The sequence below is a fragment of the Uranotaenia lowii genome, chromosome 3, assembly GCF_029784155.1.
Source record: "Uranotaenia lowii strain MFRU-FL chromosome 3, ASM2978415v1, whole genome shotgun sequence".
In the NCBI taxonomy this organism is placed as follows: Eukaryota; Metazoa; Arthropoda; class Insecta; order Diptera; family Culicidae; genus Uranotaenia; species Uranotaenia lowii.
In genome coordinates, this window is record NC_073693.1 from 123,528,202 (window position 1) to 123,547,999 (window position 19,798).

The 19,798-nt window shown below is 35.6% G+C and overlaps 1 protein-coding gene across 2 annotated transcripts in view; it reads left to right on the forward strand.

The window, feature by feature from the left end:
- Positions 1-192: 192 nt before the first annotated feature.
- LOC129754611 (uncharacterized) overlaps positions 193-19,798 on the forward strand; it is a 32,334-nt gene continuing 12,728 nt past the window's right edge. Inside the window, exons 1-2 of one of the 2 annotated variants that reach the window (XM_055750763.1) lie at positions 193-831; positions 9,398-9,823. In XM_055750763.1, the coding sequence (XP_055606738.1) occupies positions 407-831; positions 9,398-9,823 (851 nt within the window). In that variant the 5' untranslated portion in view covers positions 193-406. The remainder of the gene's footprint in view (positions 832-9,397; positions 9,824-19,798) is intronic. The other variant, XM_055750762.1, reaches the window with a different exon arrangement.

The window sequence follows — 19,798 nt, forward strand, 5'->3', positions numbered from 1 at the left end:
TGAGAACGATATCCCCGGATGTACGCGGATTTGTCGGAGTTGGACCACGTGACTGGTCGTTATCTCTTGCGCGCTCTCTTAACTGAATCACGTTTCAGAGAGCGGAATGAGAAGATTTCTGCCGATGCACATCCTTTGGACTAGGGAGAAATTTGCAACCCTTATTTTTGTTTATGTTTTCGCGAACATCCTTGCGAATCCTTTTCAGTATGGGCCACGGGCTAAATCATAATCAGAGTGACGATGTGTTAGTGTAATAGCCAGTCGATTACCCAACAATCGTATCCATCCACTTGATCTCTTTGCAATCGATTTAGCACAACAAAAGTGCCAAAGTGGTGTTTTAGTGTCCCTCCGGGAGGTTTTCCTGTAACAGGTTCGGGTAGAGCGTACTTTAGTCGGACAGATGCATCGCTACCAGCACCGTGCCAGTGTGTCCAGTAAGAGCTCGCTGTTCCTGGCGAGCAAAAGTTCCCCCTCGTCGGGTCAAACCCAGCAGCGACGGATCAAACCCGTGGTCCACCATCTCGGGAAATCGTACGAGGGCTTCAATGTCGATTCCGGCTTCGAAACGTCCGAGTTCGGTTTCGTGGACTTTGCCGAGGACGTGTTCAACTGCCAGGACGAACATCCGCCCAAATTGATTGAGGAGGCGGCCGCACTATTTGGGTTAGTGGCTGGCACGGCCAATCGACCCGCTCACAGCAGACAATCGCACTCGGGCCGCAGTCATTTGGCAATGATGGACCAGTCCAGACGTAGTTCGAGCTCGTTCCAGATCTGCGGCGGCGGAGGCGGACGCTTCCAACGTCGGAGAAATAGGAGCCGAGTGTAAGTGATTTCTAATAATTAGCTTAGCCTAAACATTACCTTAATTAAACGCAACTAAAATTTCAAACATCGACTAGTGAACAATCACGAGACTGCAATTAAAATAATAGTAGAAATTCAAACAACCTTGACACACAAAACCGAACCAAACCAAACCAAAAAAGTTTTGCTTGGTCCGAAATTTAGTCCATGTGATTATGCAGCTAATGTGAATCTGCATATGTGCATAATGTATTCTAGGATGAAGATACCTAGAATGGTTTGGATGCTGCTGCTGCAATAGGTCGGTGGCAAAAGTTTCAGTGCTGCTGCAGTGAGAAGAAGATTTGTGCCACCGTTGTTGCTACTTGGGAAAAACTTAACTGTTCCAAAAGTGTGTTCCAATTGACCGATTGTTTGTGCAGGTGTTGTGAAAGTTTTAAGGTTTGAATCTATGTGTCTTCGTCAATGGATTAAATTTATCTTTTATACAAAGCTACTATACAGTTTTCAGAAAAGTTTTGGAAGATTGGGAGCGAAACAACAGTTATGAAAAAAAATAAAAAAAAAAAGATTTGCTATAGTGTTACTAGTTAAACTTTGAATCAAATTTGACAAAATGTTCGTCAAAGAACGGAAAATTGAGTTGTTTTTCACAATTTTTTCAACACTATTTTTGTTTTTAATTTGAGGAGATTTTTGAAGCTTGAACTATTTTTCGGTGATTGATGCTTGCCTGAGAGACTTCTGAGGTACTGTACAAAAAATTTGGAGTTCACAAAGCTTTTTTAGATTACAAACTTTAAATAAAAATATAGCCCTTAAAAAAGTATTCAACTCAACTCCTAAATTCTCTTGCAAAATAGAACATTGAATGTCGTTTTTTAGGTCATTGATCTGTTTATCAATTGTGTTTAGTGTTATAGAAAAGTTGTGGCTCCAGAGAGTGAACCGATTTTACGAATGTCAACGTGATGAAGTATGTGTTGTAAAAGAATTGATCAATTTAGAACAGTTAGATTTGGTGTCAAATATCAAAATCGACTGGTGGCTCCAGAGAGTAAAACCGATTTTCAAAACACACCTATCAACTTTTCTTATGATTTATTGTTACTAATTGTTGTTTATTGCTGATCAACGAATCACATTTGATCCAAATGATGACTTAAATTAAAATTAAAAACAAAACATTTAAGTCAAACTATGGGGTTCTCTATGAGGCCTTATCACATTTCTTCGGAAAATGTCCCTTGAAACGGCGAGGACAAAATGCTCGGAAAAAAATCATTGTTCATTCGAATGGGAATGTACAATTGAAGATCCTGATTTCTGAGACCACCGGATCGTACACTAAGCGGAATAGCTTCCTTAGCGGATAAAATTATTCGTCACGGTTTCAAATGAATTCTCGATTTTTTCCTGTAACACGGCTCATAAGGTGGCGCATATGTTGTTACTTCGTTCATCGTTTTAGCTATCTTATTCCACCAGGACTTCATCTGATTGATATCTTTGACAACCTATCCCTTTGTCTTGAGTTTTTTCTTCCGGATTGCCCAGTATTTCTCAATAGGGCGGAACTGAGAACAGTTGGATGGGTTGAGGTTTTTCGGAACAAACTGGACACCGTTCTCTGCATACCATTCTTGAACGAATTTGTTATATTGACAGCTTGCTAAGTCTGGCCAAAACATTACGTGATGGTCGAGGGATCGAATGAACGGCAAAATTCGATTTTGGAGACACTCTTTTTGATATACTACCGACGTCATTTGTAACGATTTTTTTTTGCCACAGCTGCAAATGCCCTGCCAAATCATAAATTTGGCAGGGAAAATTTTTAGGCAAGAACAAATTGAAATTGGCTGGAACATCCCCCTGAGCCGTTGCCAAGTAAAATTTTTTACCTGGGATTTGCCCGAAGTCAGCCTTGACATAGGTTTTATAGCCCATCAGAAGACACCCGTCCAGCTTGGTCAGCATCTAGTCGTATAGCTTCCGAGCACGGATTTTGGCCACACTATTCTGTTTTATAGTTCGATTTGGATTTTTGCTTGCTCGATACGACTTGATTCGTTCCCATAGTCGAAATCTCCTCACGGTACTACCTAATCGTCTTCAAAATCTTACTATGCAGTTTCCGGTCGACAATTCCTCTCCGACGATTGGCTTGAGACTTCCGAATTGTCGCCAGGAATCGTCAAGAACTCTTTAAAATAAACCTCTATTGATCATATAGGTCTCATAATAATTTAAAAAAATTGAAAGCTCTTCTGAATACAACAACACCGATCAGGAATTTAAAATTGATTTGTTTGTAATTTGTTTACCAATTTATGTTCATTTGACACTGTAATCAATTTGTTCGTTAACACCATTATTTGTGATTGTACCCTGCACAAGGTCAACTCCCTCGCAACATAACAACTTTTGCCGAGACAGTGTCACACAATAGTATGTAAGCCATTTTAGTTAGATTAGAATAGAAAGTAAAGTTGACTTGAACGCACGGGTTTAATTTGTTCCCAATAAAACAACAATCAAAGTCCAACCAAGCGACTTCTATATACTCGTTCCGAAATCGAGCCTAAGTAATTGGCAGCAGTCATCGTGCATACTGTGTAGTGTCCCATGGAAGAAAACCCTCGAATACCGAATCCCCCATCGGCCGTACCCGAACACAGATAGTGCTGTTGATGTAACATACGATGTGAAAGAATTTAGTATCATTTTCTCTAGTGGTGGCTCCAGAGAGTTACCTTCTTTTTTTTTACAAGAATCAATTTTTAAATTTTGCCATGAGATGCGTTTTGCGGCTCTAGATTCTAGGAAAACGATTTTTCTTTCTTCCATATAAAATAAACTGATACCTGTGTATTTTTGTAAGATAGGGGAGATAAGGGCATAACGAGTACCCAGGGCATAATAAGCACTACTCTTTTCTACAATAGTACGTATTTTCTTAAATAAATTTTCATGAGGATTTGTTTCGTACTTCCTATAGCATTAATTTTTCACAAAAACAGGAATCTCGTTATCATCTTTACAGAGATATTAAAAAAATCAGCTAGATTCTCAAGTAACGATAATATTATAATTTTTGAGCATCACGAAATAGGCTCTTATGATCTTAAAATAACCTTGATCTATAATGTGCGCACTGCAACAATATGTACACATTGTTTCTCAATTTTTTCCATCATAATTTTTTTGATTTTTCACTTTCATCAATTTTAAAACACGTTTTTACTTAAATTTGTTGACTCGAGGCATACAGATCACCACTGATCGAGGCACGATAAGCACGATGCTGTAGAATCTAGCAGTGAATTAAAATTGATTTATAGAGCCACAACGTGACTAATTTACATCCGACGATTTAGCCTATTGGTAAGGTGTCGGAGACTACAGTTCGATTTCTGTTCGAGGTTGTTTATTTTTATTTACAATTCATGATCGATTTTTTAGATTGTTGCATTATATGGCTAGTAGCATCATCCGTCAAACAAACAACCAGAAACATAATGTATGAGCGTGTGTGAAATGTTTGTATTCTACAAACAGACCTAGATTATTTTGTTATTGCTTTGTTTGATGAATCTACGAATCACCTGACTTCATTGAGTTGAATTTGCTGCTGGATTCCCCGACAGAAAACGCTCCTCGTGCCCTGATTATTGGTGCTTATACTGCCCCAGGGGGGGGGGGGGGGGTGGTTCTCATTATGCCCCTACAGTGGCTGGTTTTCAGCCTTTGGCAAAAATTTTTAAATTGCATTTTTTAACGTTTTCATCTAGTTTTTCAAGTTTCAGCCGGTCAGGAAGTAGGCTTTTCAAGTGTCTGACCACGAAACAATAATGTAACCTCTATATTATAGCTATTTTCTATGATTAAATAAGCGTTCTCCTTAAGGTGGCCATTATGCCCTTATCTCCCCTAATCTTTTCTAATTAGTCTTTCTAAAATGCCGCTAATTTATTCGACTATTAAAGTGAATGCTTTTATTGTCCGACAAGTCTAATATTGACTGCTCGAGTCAAAGATCCATCGGCAAAATTTTGTATGTGGCGTAATTTTATATTTTTAAAACCAGTACTGGACTCCTTTGAACGTAAAACATCGTTGAAAAAATTTATTAGACTACTTTGAATTTGATTTAAAAATCGATATCGTCTCTGTTTAGAATTTGATGCTTTGGTAATATTGATCAGTCTCTATTTTAACGGTTTTAACGAGTCATAAACGAGTCATAATGATCATAAAGGATACAAAACACCTTCTGAATTTCTGTGTTTCTTGGTTTAAAATTTATCGCGGTCCAAAAAATAAAAACAATATCGCTGGGCTTAATATGTTTAGCCGAACAACAATTAAAATCGAAAGGTGGCAAATGCTGCATAAATGCTGGCTAAATTTTTTAACTAAAAAAATTTTAATCACAAAACAAATGAAATTTTGCCTTCATTCAATTCTCTAGGCCCTTGCACTAATCCCCTTTTTGTTTTATTCCTTCAAAGCTACACATTTACTGGAAGCTACACATTTACTAACGAAAAAATCAACCCGTTTACTTCTAAACTTTTTGATTTCATCAGGAAGGATGTTTGTTTGCGAGCCTTTGAAAATACATTTTGAAAATACATTTTTACTTACATTTGAAATTTTCAAAAACAAACCAAGTTTTTCTCAACTTAAAACTCAACTCATTGGTTTTTAAACGTAGAAAAAAGTTTTGAGATATTTTATTTTTAGATTTTATTAATTAAGATTAATCACCGTGATTTATGTTTTTGAAATTAATTTTTACGGCCTTATCGGTGAATGTTATGTTCTCATAGTGAGAACATTTCAAGAATTGAAAATTATAGATGGATAGAAGAAGATTAGAAGGAAATTATAGGTGTTGAAAATGAGCGGGTAGAAATTTTTTTAAGAAGCATTTTCACCACATATTTAACTTTTGTTTATTTTTAGACTTAGTTATTAATGACTTTCTGGAAAAAATTCATGTTGATCAAAGTTACCTCGGCGAATGTCGGAGATAAATGCTACCTCGTTTTACGGTACTGGATTCCGCTTCACTTTCGCCTTGACCAATTTTATCACTTTTACAGTGCGTGAATACCGTGGATTTCCACTTCCCGGTTTCAGTGGACATGTTCCTTCAAGGAGAGAACGTTTAACGCGGTAAACAGTCGCTAGATGGCATGCTACAGCCGTCGCTATTTGCTTGGAAGATTTTTGGGCGAGAAACGAACTGCTCAATTTGTGTACATCTTGCAGGTATAGAGTTGTTTTTGACATTTCTTACGCACAATTGCTGAGTGTATACAGATCAGACGGGACAATTAACCTCAAAAACTCTTGGTACAAAAAACGAACAGCCGGTCGACACACATGGTCGTTTTTGAGGTTAATTGTCCCAAAACTGAAAAGGCTTGGTGAAACAACCAGCATAATATCACAAACACTATTAGCGTCAAATAGGACTATACCTAGTTGTTTTTGGCATTTCTCACGCACAATAGTCCTATTTGCTTCTTGTCTAGTAGTATTCGCGTCAACTCAGGGCGTTCCACAAAAACTTTTGGTGTTGGAAAGATTAACCCTAAAAACGAACTTGTTCATCGGCCGGCTGCCCGATTATTGCACTGAAATTTTTGAAGGTTAATTTTCCCGTTCTCGTCCGTACACGCCAGTGGGGCGCCAGTTAATGTGCGTGAGAAATGTCAAAAACAGCTTTATAACTGGCGTTCCACTGGCGTGTACGGACGAGAACGGGAAAATTAACCTACAAAAATTTCTGGTTTCGAATCCCATAAGTGGCCGACAGGTAAGATGTGTTTCCTCCTATAACTGACTATATAATAAGAATGTTCAAGCAATTGCCAGCACATTCATACATTTTACCATTTGGGATTTTTACACAAATTATTATTATGAATCTGTTTGAGTTGTTTTTGATGAGTTTGATGATATTTTTGAGTGTGTATATAAACTCTAACCTTCATTTGTCAATTGACGTAAAAAAATGCAGTTCTACTGTATAGTCCTATTTGCTTCTAGAAGTATTCGTGTCATAATTCAGGGAATCGAACACAGTACGTCTGGCATACCAAAACCAGACTCGCGCCAGCCTATTCGCTAGACCACACCCGGAGCTTTGGTAAAATCAGAAAAAAAATATACACGAATAGTTATCATTAAATCTTTGTGAGGGTATTGAAACTTTCAATTTGAAAGTTTTAAGGAACAATTCTTTGTGGCGTTGAAAGACACCTTCTTTTAGAAAGTGCAAAATCGTGTATCTCTTCACGATAAACCAGTTCTTCATCCTCCAAAATGTGCTTCTAACCAGAACCGTTCTCCCAATAGTTATTGGGAATACAGGTGTTATGTTGATGGAACATTCGTTGTGATCTTATGGATGGAAGATATGGTATAACATAGCAATATTGAAACTGATAAATAATAAATGGTGGCTCCAGATAGTGAAATTTTATTTTTACGAAAATCAATAGGTGACTTCCATCATGAGAGCTAAACATATTCTTAAAAAAAAACTACGCTTAAAGGATAACGAATTATCTGCATCATAAAAAATGATTGGAAAAATCAATAATCAATCAAATCTTCCAGTGAATCTTCACCCTTTATTTTACCCAAAAATACCATGTTATTGACCCAGTACCTGAAGGAAGATACATTTTTGACAAATTTCTCGACAAAAGTCCTATAAAGTCACTGGTTCAGAAAAAATCTCGACTAAAGTTGTCAAAAGCCATAGGTGTACCCGGCTACATTCTTTTTTGCGAAAATTTGTTCGAATTGCCATGAATAGGTGAGATAAAATTTGTGTGACAACAAGACCAGAAATATACAAACAGAAGTGCTTGAAAACTACTATTGAAAATTTTTAAGTCTCAAAATGGAGTTGTAAAATTTGAAGCACCAAACCTTGACAGGGTGATTTTTTCTATCCAACTGCTTGGAATATAAAAGGGAACAAAAGATTCCAGTTCCAGGGATGATAGCCGCTCGAGTTAGCGACTATAGTGTCCAAACTATGATCACAGGTATTCAGAGAAAATTTCGAGATGTTATACCGTTACATCCAATCGGAATTATTTTTTTACGATATTTTCCTTCTAAAAAGTAGTGAACCTGTATATAAGAGAAGTGACATCTGAATCACGAAATTCCAATCGAGCAAAAGAACTGTCAAAATCGATTCCAATCGATCCGAACATTTTGTCGCAGAGCTTTTACCTTTCTTATTGAAAACTCAACCAAGGAAGGTATTGTGATTGTTGTTATAGTTCAAACAGATAATTTTTCAGCTGGTCATATCAATTTATGATTAGGTGCTATTTTTTTCAATGCTTTGGTGAATCGTGTTTCTAGTTAGAAAACTAACTGATTATTAACGAAATTCAAGTCATTCATACCGTTTATCGTGATTTTTCGGGCATCGAGTTCAATGTTGTTTTGTTGGATTGAAGGAGAGTTCACTTTAGAGCTTGAACATTGAGCCAGAAAACAGTGCTGGGGATTTTTTTGTCCAAGATTTCGGCGATGTTGCCACATATTTTATTTTAAGAGGGATCAGATGTCGCTTCTCTTATATGAAGGTTCACTACTAAAAAGCAATGAATTTTTGATTCAACTGTCAACATGTCGATTTCATTAAATAAACTTTATTTAAATGATAATAAACTGAATTTAAAGGAAAAAAAATCTGGTTAGAGTTTTAAATATCATCTCGAACGGAACTAGGACCATATTTGGCTGAGTACCTTTTTTCATCATTTTTGTTTCATATTTAAGGCCTAGAGATTCTTTTCGACGAAAACGGCTCGACTCGTACATTGTTTGCTAGGCATTCGAAATATGATGGATTTAGATGAAAACAACCCTTCAAAAATCGTACCTATATATGACGACAAGTGGGCAGGATGAAACCAACCGGAAACACTTATTTGTATTCGAATGAACAGTAGAAGAAGCAATTTCTGACCAAAAATAGTTTTTAGCAATTTGCAAATAATAATATACGATTTTACCTTCTTGAAAACCGAAACGACTTGGTCTAACCACTTTAAATTAACAAGCCCAACAATCTTTAAATCAAAAAATTATTTTATTCAAATACAAAATATATCTGAAATTAAAATTTCTTTGAATCCTAGCAGCATATGATTCAAGATTGAATTAGTTTCTTTTAAAATCATGGCAAGGATGAGACGCAGCGCAGATTGTTATCCCGAGAGCTAATTATCACAACTTAGCAAAAGTGTCGTAAAGAGTTATGAGATTATGAATTTTAAATGCTGACTCGCTTTAGTTACGCGTGGGAGGTGAATTTGCCACATCACGATGATTACATACAAAGCGCATCGAAAGGAACCGCATTGGTGTGGTGTAAATTTGGTTGTTCTCCTCTCTTGTGTCGAAACCCGTTTTGATTATGTTTTGTGCATGCTAACGAGATAATATCTGTCGCACTATTTGAATACCTACACAAGAGTGTCCCCATTCTCCTTGCACCAGAATAACAAATCAATAAATACCGGAAATTTGTTTTCAGTTCGTTCGACTTTGACCCGTCCCATCAGCATGGCTCCGTGGTCACGACGGCAGACGCCACGGCGACGACGATGGCCCAGTCCGGCGAGAACAACCGCCGAAAACAGTCGATTGCTGTGCCGCCCCCGCAATTGCCGCCTGCTTCCGCCGAAACCGCAGCAGCGTCCCCTGCCAAACTGATGTCCGCCGACCAAAATCAAAATCAAGAGCAGCCACAGCAGCATCCGCTTTTCCCCAAGATGACCAATTATGCAAAACGTGCCGATGCGATGAAGGCCCTTCTAATCGAAATGCAGGCGGCCCAGCAGCTTAAACCACCTCACGTGCTGTTGCTTCGCTTTCCGGATCCGGAACTCAGCAAGGAAATCGTTCAAGGCTACTCGACGTGCATCGAGCAGGTTACTTTCCATCGTCCTTCGACACCGCGGTAAGTACAAGGAATAATTTAGTGTTGTACTCGAAAAAAATGCAACACTGCCTTCTGAGAATTTCTTTTAAATTCATCACGGTGTATTTTTAAGATCAACGTTAAATCTAAGCTCTAATTAGAATCTTACAGTGAAAATAGAAGAACTAACTAAGTGAGCGACAAAATCAATTTCAAATGTTTGCTCAGGTCGTTAATATCTTTCAGTTCTAATGGTTTTTAGGTGAAATTTCAGAATATCAATCATGAATCAACTTTATTAAAAAATACAACGTAAAAAAACCCTTTTTTTTCCTTTTTTGGGTTCATAAAAAAGTTTCGGCTGGCTTGAAAATATCATTCATTTTCTCAATTTGACGAGACATTCCGGTTGCTCTTTTCTGAAATAATCATAAAAAAAATTAAATTTAACGAGTATTTATTGGTTTGCATGATACTTACTTTAATTTCACTGCACTTGAATATTTCCAAAATTAATCATCACCGGAAAACGTATCCGAAACCCGATTGTTTTGAAAAAGATCTCTACAACGTGTTACGATGTTTCTTTCGATCTATGGAAAAATATAATTGTTTAAAAAAAATATAAATTACTCTAATTCTGCACCTACCAACTCAAACAAAACTCTGTTGTGTTTCTTCCAAACAACAATATTTATAACAATCAACCCCGACATTATTGACATTCACTATGCAAAAATTCACTTGAATTTTATGTGACGGGCAAGTTGTATTTGGCTTAAGTAGTTGGTCAAATGAGTTACAAGTAAACACCTAAGATATTAAGTGCCGGTCACTTAAAACTCAAGTGATGAATAAGTGAATATTAAGTGAGAGGCAGGTGAAATGTACATGACCCTCTTAAAATGAAGAAATTCACTGGGTTGTAACTTTTAAGTGAATCTTCAAGTGTTTTTTAAGTGTGATCTTGGGTTCAGTGCATCCTTACTATGTTTCATGCAAAACACAAGTGATATCTGAAATTTTGCTAGAATTTCAACTTTCGTTTATGCTTATCATTAGTTTCTACAATTTCAATTAAATTACATGGAAATATTGCAAATGGAACCGAAATATTGCATATACATAGACATGAGCACTTAACCCGCACGGTTATTAGCCAATCATTATCCCCAAAACTGTATGTGATATTTATATAAAAATTGCTTTCGTGTGTAGAAAACAGCAAGGCCGTGCAAACGGGGGGATTTTTAGAGGTTTAACTCTACCCGCCCCTTGAAGTTTTTTTTCTAACTAAAATGTTCAGTCCAGGAAATAGGTTTAGGAGTAACTACTCAGTAAGGAGAAACTACTTGATCCCAAAAGGTATTTGTTATCGAACATGTCTGAAAATTTAGTCCTACATGTATATCACTGATATGTACATTAGACTGAGTCGATTTGGGGTCATTTTGGAATTTCTCAAACCCTGGGGTCTTAAAAGCTTCGTTTTGGTCCAAAACTCATCCATGATTTTTTGCAGAATTTTTAAGTAACGTTTACATGAGTAAATTTAAACTTTTATGTTTGTATGGGAAAATTGAATATTTTGTACTGAAAAATAAACATCATTTTTGTTTCTTCTGTGGAGCCGAGCCTGATTATGGATTTTGTGCCAATTTATCAATTCTCGAAAGGAAATTTTCCGCTGAACAACTTTGTCCAACATCATAACTTCGTATCTTTTTAGACAAAAAAGTTATTCGCTGTTTTACAGGGGTATATCTTTTCGCATTGATAAACATTAAATTCAATTGACACCACTGCTTGTGCCCCACGAAGTGTTGTATTAAAAGTAGTTATGCAATACCTCGCTAGGCACCCAGCAGTGGTGTCAATTGAATTTAATGTTTATCAATGCGAAAAGACATACACCTGTAAAACAGCGAATAACTTTTTTATCTAAAAAGATACGAAGTTAAGATGTTCGACAAAGTTGTTCAGCGGAAAATTTCCTTTCGAGAATTGATAAATTGGCACAAAATCCTTTTGCAGACTCAGCTCCACAGAAGAAACAAAAATGATGTTGATTTTTCAGTACAAAATATTCAATTTTCCCATACAAACATAAAAGTTAAAATTTACTCATGTAAACGTTACTTAAAAATTCTGCAAAAAATCATAGATGAGTTTTGGACCAAAAGGAAGCTTTTAAGACCCCAGGGTTTGAGAAATTCTAAAATGATCCCAAATCGACTCAGTCTAATGTACATATATCATACTAGGCCTAAGACACACTTTATGACGTTCACAAATTAGAGTAATTTCTGATTGTCAATTTTAAATTACAATTTTACAAAACTTTTATATTGAATGAGACTCATATTTTGATACTCTAAAATCCTCACTTGTCCTAATCTTGGATTCTCTTTAAGAAGTTTAGCTTTAAAATTTCAGACCTTTTAAACTTCAAAATTCATTCATTATATTCTAATTTCATACATCTATAAGCTGGTAGCCGTATGACAGTTTTAAACTACTCACGATAGCCAGCAGAATTATTAACAAAAACATCTGAATCCTATGATCCACTACTTTACTACAAATCACTTTGATTCTTTAAAAAATTAATGCTGATATTGACTGTTCTTCAAAAACCAATTTCAGTCAAAATTTCATTTTTTGTTCTTTGTTCTTTTTAATAGTAAGCTTCATATTTAAAAAGGTTTTGAAAAATAACAAAAGGCACAAAAAAATCACATTTTTCTGATGTGCGAAGAATTTATGAGCTAATTTTGATTGATTTTTCTACTCTAAATCCAAATATGCAATAAGTGTTTTTTGCTTTTGCTTTTGAAATTAATTTTGAAAATATTTTGGAAATCGTTTAGGACATTTTTGCATTTTTTGACAACATTGTAAGTTATTAAAAAAAATTGACAACACAGTTTTTAAATCACTGATCAATTTGACCGAGAAGCGCAACCAATTTTAACTTCTGCGAAAAAAGTTAAAAAAAATCGTATTAACTTTTTCTCATGCTATAAAATACGAGAATTTTAACGAAAGTTTAACGAAGTTAAAGCCAAAGTCAAATCGTTTTACAATCTATAAATGAAACTTTTCTTTTATTACTTTAGTAATGTTAGAAAAAATATTTTAATGGAATCTTTTCAAATTTTAAAAAAATTTAAAAACTTAAGTCTTAGATCATTGTATTTCAGAAATTAGAATATCACTGCTAAATATTGTTTGATTGAATGGATTAGAATAAGCAAATTCAAAATTAGTTTTTGTCTTTCATGTAGGTTTGTTGGTTCATCAGCTATCAAAATTTGATTTCACTCAAATCTTATTCATTTCACCGTTGTTTGAACCTTTTTGTCCTTTCCAGGATCCAATATTTCAATAGACGGTGACAAAATATTCAGGGCTAAAAATTGTAAATTATAAAACCTGCGCTTGACAAAATTTATAAACGTTTCACTTTTTTTTTTTTTTTTATTGAGTATTTAATTTCTTGTTGATTATTCAAGAAATCCTATTTCTCAACCTACATTTCTCCGTATAAGTTTTCAATGGCGAATTAAACATATTGTAATATTATTATTTTGAATTTCAAAAATAAACGTTTTTAGCTTTTCTCTTTGATGACTGGAAGAATTCGAAAATGGTTTTATGTCTGACTTTGATCACTGGCACTCTTGAAACCAAATCGAATATTTTAATGCTGTGGAGAATGCTGTTAGGAATGTTTCGCCACTCGGCTTCAGCATGAGCACGATTGTTGTAGAGGATGCGGTCATATCTAAAGCAGCGGCAAAGCTCAAAAATTCCCTCTCTACTGGCCCGGACGGCATACCATCTACCTTTTTAAAACGATTTATTCCGGTTTTACTGACACCTGTAAGACTCATCTTCCAAGCCTCTCTTGACAGAGCCACCTACCCTTCACTGTGGAAGGAAGCCTACATGTTTCCAGTCCATAAAAAGGGGGACCGAAGAGATATCAACAACTATAGAGGAATTTCTGCTTTATGTGCAATCTCCAAACTATTCGAATTAGTCGTCATGGATCCGATTTTCTCGTACTGTAAGCAAAATTTTTCAATCGATCAGCACGGTTTTATGCCCAAACGCTCTACGACAACTAACCTGTTGACATTCACCTCCTATGTACACGAAAGTTTTGCTGCTAAGTCTCAAACCGACGCCATTTATACCGATTTGTCAGCAGCGTTTGATAAGGTGAACCACGATATCACCATTGGTAAGCTTGGGCGCTTAGGATTTTGCGGACCTTTACTTGGCTGGTTCCGCAGTTACTTAACTGGACGTAAATTGACAGTTCGCACTGGAGACACTCTCTCCAGCCAGTTCTCTGCTTCCTCTGGTGTGCCCCAAGGTAGTCACTTAGGACCGATTATCTTCTTAATCTATTTTAACGATGTGCTCACACTCCTTAACGGCCCGAAACTCTGTTATGCTGACGATCTTAAACTGTTTTACGCCATAAACGGTCAGGACGACATTGATTTTCTGCAAAACCAGTTTAATCTTTTCGCAAAGTGGTGCGACATCAACTGCCTGCCTTTGAATCGCAGTAAATGTGCAGTCATCAGTTTCTCACGAAGACGGCAGCCTTTTTGCGCGGAGTACTTCTTAGGAGATGAGTCCATTGCGCGGGTGGACCACATCAATGATTTGGGCTTAATACTCGACCGTAAGCTGGAATTCAAAACACATACGAACTACGTCGTCGATAAAGCTTCTAGAAGCCTCGGATTTTTATTCCGAGTGGCCAAGGAATTCAAGGACGTGTACTGCCTGAAGAGCCTGTATTGCAGCATAGTTCGATCCATCCTCGAATACGCCTCAGCTGTCTGGTGTCCTTACTACCAGAACGGTAATGAGCGGCTCGAGGCCATCCAGAGGCGCTTTTTGCGTTATGCCCTCAGACACCTTAACTGGCAAGACCCATTCCACATGCCAAGCTACGAACATCGATGTCGTCTTATAGACATGGATACTCTTCAAGCCCGAAGAAATGCAACACGAGCTTCTTTTGTCGCCGATCTACTGACATCGCGTATCGATTGTCCTACGCTACTAGAAGCTATTCCTCTTAGTGTGAGACCTCATGGACTGAGAAACCAGGACCTTCAACTGTATGTTCCCATTCGATTGAACAACTATGGAGCCAATAGTGCATTCATCGGTGTGATGAAAACGTTCAACCGCTTTTCCGAACTCTTCGACTTCGACGATTCGCGGAATGTTTTTCGAAGAAGTGTTTTAAGATTATCAAGAAATCATTAATCAGATGTAAATTTTATGTAACTTTAACTTTAAGTCGTCATTTGGACCTATACTTGGTCCGTTGATTGAATAAACAATAAACAATAAACAATACAAACAAATACATTCTCTTAAGTTCAAAATGGATATGATTTTTTTCCATATCGAGAATTCACATTTCAAATCGTGATTGAATATTTTTCTCAAATTCAAGATATAAACGCGGTATTTTTCAGTCAATCATTCAATTTAAATGGAAAAACAAATGTAAATGAAGAAGATTTTTAAATAACAATTACTATCAATTTTCTAAACAATTTTTATTCATGGGTAATATTTCATTTGACCTGAAATTTATTTCAGAATCCGGATTTCATTCTTTTGAATCTGGTTATATATTTTCTGTAGGTATGCTATTTATGTACTCTAATTTTTACGTCCAAAGCATTAATTTTCGCTTTATTCAAATTTTCATTCTTATTAGTTTTGTGGTGTTCCAAAAATATGGATTTTAAATTTATAAAATAGACTGTTTTAAATTTATTTTCAAGTAAATTTCTAATTCACGATAAGGAAATTTTGAAAAATTTAATAATAACTTGTCGGAAAAAGCATTGATTTGAAACAGTGATTCTGATAAGCATATTGCGGACCAAATACGAGATATCCCGTCATTTTGCTTATCGATAGTGTGCTTCTTTAAGAAGCATAACTCCAATTTTATAAATTTAATAATAAAACATTTTACCAACATGAAACACATCCATTTAAGTAACTCGAAGATACTAATTTTGTAAGATTTGGTCCAGTGGTTTCTAGGATATTGAGTGTCGAAATTTTATGTTTTCCAGCTTAGATGTTTCTGCGCGGTTCTTAATGTGTCAATTTTGAAGCGTAACAGTAAAATAAATTATTTTTTCGTGCAAAATGGCTTAAGAAATCAATTATTTTATTTACTATGCATTTTTGGCACTTTTATTATTTCTAGCAATTCAGGATTCAGGATTTTACCCAGCAGGTCCCGAGTTAATACCGGGTATTATTATAACTTTTCACTTTTCAACGATATTATTGAAATATCCGTTTGTAGATAAATTCTAAAACCTTTTCCCTCCCAACTTTTGAAAATGAAATCTATAAAAAAAACTGTAGTAGCTTAAATTGAACCAATCGACAGTACTGAGTTTCTTTATTGAATTTCCATCCCAATTTCTGCCTTAGGTTTAAAATTCGTATTTAAATATTTTCAATTGATTTAACCATAATTTTACCATCTTCTGATATAATGTATCCTGAATTCTGCATATCATTTTCCAAATGATCATTCTCAAATTATCATAAAAACTCTTAACATGAATATTTCTATATTTTTAATCTTATCTTTTTCCAAATTCAATTCATTTATATTTTCAAGTCTTGTGTTGTTTCTTCAGTTACTGAAGTTCAGTTTCATGGATTTTCTGAATTTTGAGAACTCAGGATCTTGGGTTTAGGTTCTAAACTCATTTGGATTCCTTATCTGTCTTTTTTCAATGAGAACTGATTCTGTGTTTTATGTTTTTTATGTTTCAAAATTATAAAATTGAAATACACATTTGGTTCAATTTCTGCTTTGGCTCTGATTGTAACTTTGAATCTCTATTTTTTTTAAAATTTAATTCATATTTCGTTTCTCAAAATTTGATTTGAAATTATGATTTCAATTTGAGACACTGAAGAGTTTTGAATTTTTCAAATCTTATATCTGTATCTCTATGGAATTTTTAATTGAATTTTTTTTTTAAATTTCGTATTCTTTGTTTCAAATCTTCATAATACTTTCCAATTGTCATAAGGTGAAAATTTCTTGATGAAGCACAAACCAGACGATCAATGATGAAATGAAAAACATTCAAAAAATCAATCCGGCCACGGAGAGTTTTAGCTAGTGAAAAGAGTATCGAAAAAATTGAAAATTAAATTTTTCATTTGGAGGCTAATTTCTAAACTCTTCCGCAATGTTTGCACGTGATTGATTAACAACTTTATTTGGAGATACCATAAACCATCTTCTACACAGACAACATGGCTATTTGATATTGAACTCATCTCCAGTTCTTTTAAACGTTTAAAATGTTTTGTATTCTCTGGGATAGCTTTTGAAAAAAAAATTTAATCATAGGGGCCTTCGACAAAAATTGCCCCGGGCCCCCCGATGGCAGAATCCGGCCCTGGTTATGATAAAAAAGACATTTTTTTTAACTGCATAACCTCAGGGGCCAAGGAAATTAACTTTCGGTTGAAGTAGTTTTTACACACTTCAACCTGTCTTATAGCGATATTTTTGTATATTTTTTTTATAAATTTTATCACAAAGAACTTAGATATCGGTTCAAAGTTCCTCCCGAACAAAATGTCTCAAAATCCCATACAAACTTCAAGCTCGTCGAACAACCCCTTCCCGTGATCCGATCTGGCCCAAAATTGGTATGAAACCTTGTACTAGGCCTATATAGCACCAATTTAAGACAGCGCATTACTTTTTCTAAAATCGGGTCTACTGGGGCTATTTTGACTACTTTTATTAGCCATTATCCGTCAAAGTTAAAACATATTTTTTGAAATTGTTGAACCTTTTCAATACAATAGAGCAAATTCCTTCCAAACTTTGATCATTAGGTGCTGAAAGATGTTTCTGATTGATTGAGTTAAAAAAAATTTGTTAGAATTTGCTAATCTGAAGAAATAACAGCAATTTTTCAAAAACTACTTTTTTCTAAGAAAAAAATTGATTTTTGCCATTTGTTTGCATACTTTCTTCGATATCTCAACATACATAAAAATTTGATTATAAAAATAACATGAATCAATTTCTTTTAATCTCTTAAATATTTTTTGTGAATATACATTTCAAGTAGGAAAACTTGAGAAAATGATCATTCAACATGCATAAATTTATGAAATTATTTCAACTTGGATGAAAACAATATCCGATGAAACTAAACATGAGCATATTTTATTTCAATTAATGAACCATTCGATTCACTACTTCACACAATAAATCGTAAAATTTTAGCTGTTTATTATATCCATTGAAATTCCCTTTAGTGAAAAGTTATCGTTATTCCCTTTAAAGCATCGTTGGCCAAGATTTTCACCAAAATTACCTTATTTTAAGCTAGCGGTTAGCAGAAGCTGAATTTCTTTAGTAAAATTTCGCATCATGGATCCGCCTATAGGCTCTTCATGTACATTGAAGGAAAAAAAAGTTTGCTTATATTCAGGGGCCTTTAGGGTTCAAACCCCTTATGACCCGCAGGCCAAATTTATTTCGACTATTAAAGACCCCCGAATTTATGCAAACATTTCTTTTCTTTCGATGTTAATTAAATTTACATAAAGGAATTCAGTTTCTGCTGTCCTCTAGCTTCAAAATAAGAGCAATTTTGAAGAAAATCTTGCCCACCCATGTAATAAAGCTTATAGTCGAATTTTGTTCAGTAAATGAGACGTGAGAAGTAAGAAGTGATACCAAAAAAGAGGTGGGACGATAGACTCCAGACGTGGTGAAAAGTGAGACTCCAGAAGAGGGAAGTGAGACGTGTGAAGCGACACGCGAGAAGTGAGATATAAAACGTTAGACGTAAGATACGTGAGACTTGAGATATAAAAATGCGTGTGACTTACAAATGAGACGTGATAAGAAAGAAGTAAAATGTGAAAAATGAAAAGTGGTATGTGAGACGTGGGACGTGGGAGATATAAAGTGAGATGTGAGAAATTAGATGAGACGGTCTTACGCCTGACCTTTCATATGCCATGTTTCATGCTTCATGGCTAAAGTATCATGTCTAATGGTTCATGTTTTATGTCTCATTTCTCATGTCTAATGTCTCATGTTTTATGTCTCACCCGCCCAACCAGCCAACCAGCCAGCCAGGAAAAAGCAGCTCAATGCACTGCAATGCACAAAATCAGTCACTTAGAACGTACATAAAATAAATCATTTTTGCAACTTTCAGTTTCATAAATTAGTACATATAATTCTCTCATGAAAATTGGGCAGTTGTTTTTCTTTTTCAACCAATAGAGTAGAGTGGGGCAAGAGTACGCAGGCGGAAAGAGTACGCACTAGGCTTTTACAGTAACAACAACACTGAAACTAGCAACACTGTACCGGTTTGACAGGTCATCGAGTCAGCTGATCATATGTGTTTTTGTTTGTGGTTTGGTTCGCGCACGTCGGAGAAAAGAGATAAGTTTTAGTTTTTCCAATTTTTATGTAATTTTATGCGTTTTTGGAAACATTCGCTAATCAAATCTGCATACGTGACAAAGGACACATAATCCATATAGATTAAATCAGTGGAACACTCATGCCAGGATATGAACGGAATATTTAGCATTTTTAGCTTTTTTCACAAATGGTCGTAGGGGGCAAGAGTACGCAGGTTTGGTGGGGCAAGAGTACGCGTTGGTTTCCTTCGTCTTTTTGATAGCATTTGGAAAGCTAACCCAAAGAATAATCAAGTTTGCAATAATCAGGACGTACAAAAGGTAAACTAGCCGGAAGATTTGCTCTCCGGAGATGCTGGAAAACACCAGGCAGCGGTTGAAGGACGGAGAATCGAAGCGCCGGATTGCTGAAAGCCTCGGGACTTGCGAAAACGCCTTAAGAAAGTAATCAACAGAAGATATTTTTGTATTGAATTGTGAATAACAATCATTTTTCTGGACCAGGGATTCGGTGCTGAAAGC